Consider the following 3,098-nt stretch of genomic DNA (forward strand, 5'->3'; position numbering starts at 1 on the left):
TAATTTGTGAAATGCAAATTAAAACCACTTTAAGATTTCATCTTACCCAAGTTAGACTGGCCAAAATCAAGAGAACAGATGATACCAAATGTTGGAGGGGATGTGGGGAAAAGGGAACACTCATCCACTGCTGGTGGGGCTGCAAACTTGTTCAACCCCTATGGAAAGCAGTGTGGAGAACTCTTAAAAAACTACAAATGAACCTACCATTGGACCCAGTTATACCACTCCTTGACATATACCCAAAGAACTCATCCTATTGCATGGACACTTGTACATCCGTGTTTGTTGCTGCTCTTTTCACAATAGCTAAGAGATGGAAGCAACCTAAGTGTCCCTCAGTTGACGAGTGGATAATGAAAATGTGGTTCATATATACGATGGAGTTTTACTCAGCAGTAAAGAAAGATGAAATCATGAAATTTGCAGGTGAATGGATGGAACTAGAAACTGTTATACTAAGTGAAGTAACACAGACTCAGAAAAAAAATTGACTTATGTTCTCCCTCATATGTGGATCCTAGAACCAAACCCTGATAAGTGAGTATGTAACCAGACATAACTACAGGAAACATGGTAATGTAAAGGAACCAGGGAGGTAAAGGAAAAGAAAGAACCTGAAAGAGAAGAACAGTAGGAAACAGGCCTTAATAAGGGAGATATGGATAAAAACTGGGTTAGTTTAAGGGAGGGGGGAGGGAAGGGTATACAAGGAACCTAGGGGATAAAGGGAAAGAAGGAGTTCAAGAGCGGTAGGACCTTAGTCTATTTTTATGATCTTCAACTATCTCAGTACACATGCAAGGTGGCTTGCTCAGCACTCTACACATATGTTGGGGGAAGGTGTTATGGATGGAAAACTCAGTAATGTTTGAGTCTAGTTCTCAGTGTATGAGCTAAGATGAAGATAAACATATAATTACTAGCTATAACATTAAGAAACCAAAATACATTTCTTAATAAAGGCATTGCATGCATGAATGCTGAAGTACTGGAGAATTCCAGTTTAGAACAATTGGAGAAAAGTCATTTGAGGAACATGGGCTTGGGAACAGTGAGAACAAGGTCCTTATGTTGAGGGAAGAACAAAAAAAAGAAGAGTTGGGAAAGATAGGTTGAAATAAAGTAATGTCGAAACCTTGAACTCCCTGAAAGGAATTTAGATGCCTCGAGAGTAGAATTTGTCAAGTTGTGCTAAAGAGTCAACGAAGTGATGGGGCTGGAGAGACGGCTCAGAGGTTAAGAACACTGACTGCTTTTACAGAGGACGAGAGTTCAATTTCCAGCACCCACATGGCAGCTAGCAACTATCTGTAACTCCACTTCCAGGGGATATGGCACTCTCTTCTAACCTCTCCAGGTACTACACAACACAGGTGCACCTACCTACATGCAGGCAATATACTCATACACAGAAAAGAAAAGGTTCCAGCTGTGAATTGGTATAGTTAAGGTAAGTGTGGACAAGAATGTGATCCAGAACAGTAAGGACAGAAAGGAAGGACCAGGAGGAATTACTTGTAAAGGTGAAATTGCTTAAACTTGGCTGACTGCTTTTAGAGAGAGGAGAGAATTTCATAGGAGATGATAGTGAGGAGTTTGCTGAGACCACGTCAGAAACAATGGCTCCCTATGTTAGCAAAAGTTCAACTTAAAAGAGGCCTACCATCTGGGCTAGGCTATTGCCCTTCAGAGCCTTCTACATATAGAGGTTAGTTATTAGCACAGACCCAGGAAACCCGAGTATGAGGCTCATTTGGAGGTTTAATGAAATTTCCAAAATGAATTCTAAGTATCAGAAATAAACTAGCCCTGTCCATTGTCCAGGAAAATACTCAGTTGCCAAGCTAAGCCAGAAAATCTAACTTGATCAATCCCCTCTGGTTCTCATTAGCTTCATTAACCCAGAGCACATGTTAAAAATAGACACCTAGCCACCATCTTGTCTGCTAAATCAGACTCACCGGGGCTTGACACGTATTAGATTTTTAAGCCATACAGTTGTAAGTATTACTGGTCTCCTAGATGTCCCTCCCTATGTTTCACCTCAGCATAGGATACTGAATGCTTTGCTATTCTGAAGAATAATTGCAAACTCATTTCTTGGTTTCTTCATTTTCATATGCTATTTTCTCATCTAGGTGATAAGGGCATTGAACAGGCAACTTACAGAGCCTTGATGCTCCAACTTCTACAAATCAGAAGGAGAACTATCTGCCCAAATAAAAGATATCTGTTTTCTACATTGAGAATTTGTTCAGTGAGCAGTCACAATGTTAATTTCCAAGGAGGAAACAGACATTTTACAACAACTAATGAATCGAAGAGTGGACTGACAAGACACATAGTGAACATGAGTAAGACTTACAGACTTGGCTTCGGTGCTGTTATCAAGGTAGTCTTCCCTCACAGCTAGGGAAAGTGTTGCTTGATCCAGCTGTTAAAATAAAAAGCAGCAAGCATGCTATTAACATTGAAATTTCTTATATGCCATGTTAACAAGTCATGAGCTCATCTAGAGCCCAGCTGTATTTTGAGTTTGTGTCACCATAACAAAAATCAATTCATGGGACTGAAGAGATGGCTTAGTGTTAAGAACACTGGTTGTTCTTGCAGAAGACCCAGGTTCAAATCCCAGCACCCACATGGCAGCTAACAACTGTCCGTAACTCTGGTCCCAGCGGTCTGACAGCCTCTTCTGACCTCCGCAGGCATTGCACGACACAAGTGCACTTACCTACATGCAGGCAATATACACATACACATAAAATAAAAGTAATAAATAAAATATTAAAAAAAACAAAAATCAATTCATTCCACCAGACCTCCATGCAAATAGACACTTTGACAGATCTAAAGTATCATAGACCTGCCCCTGCTTTTCTGATTCATGGTTTCTGTCTTTGGGGTTCCATCAGCACTGAATAGCACAAAGGCTACTTGGATTTGAATGGATCTTAGAGAATACCAGACAGAAGTCAGAACATTGATGTGATTTTCCTAAGGTAATGAGACTACGGTATTTCTTGATTTTGGTGATCATTACATGATTCTATTAATTTAGTAAACCTGACATGTATATCATGAAACTAATTTTT

General features: G+C 39.9%; 1 protein-coding gene across 2 annotated transcripts in view; it reads right to left on the reverse strand.

Moving 5' to 3' along the window:
• Positions 1 to 3,098, reverse strand: part of Phex (phosphate regulating endopeptidase homolog X-linked) — a 219,512-nt gene that overhangs the window by 162,802 nt on the left and 53,612 nt on the right. For both annotated transcript variants that reach the window (XM_008828330.2, XM_029561216.1), the window contains exon 6: positions 2,369 to 2,437. In XM_008828330.2, coding sequence (XP_008826552.1) covers positions 2,369 to 2,437 — 69 coding nt within the window. The remainder of the gene's footprint in view (positions 1 to 2,368; positions 2,438 to 3,098) is intronic.

This window comes from Nannospalax galili, unplaced genomic scaffold, assembly GCF_000622305.1.
Source record: "Nannospalax galili isolate Female #2095 unplaced genomic scaffold, S.galili_v1.0 scaffold1053, whole genome shotgun sequence".
Lineage (NCBI taxonomy): Eukaryota > Metazoa > Chordata > Mammalia > Rodentia > Spalacidae > Nannospalax > Nannospalax galili.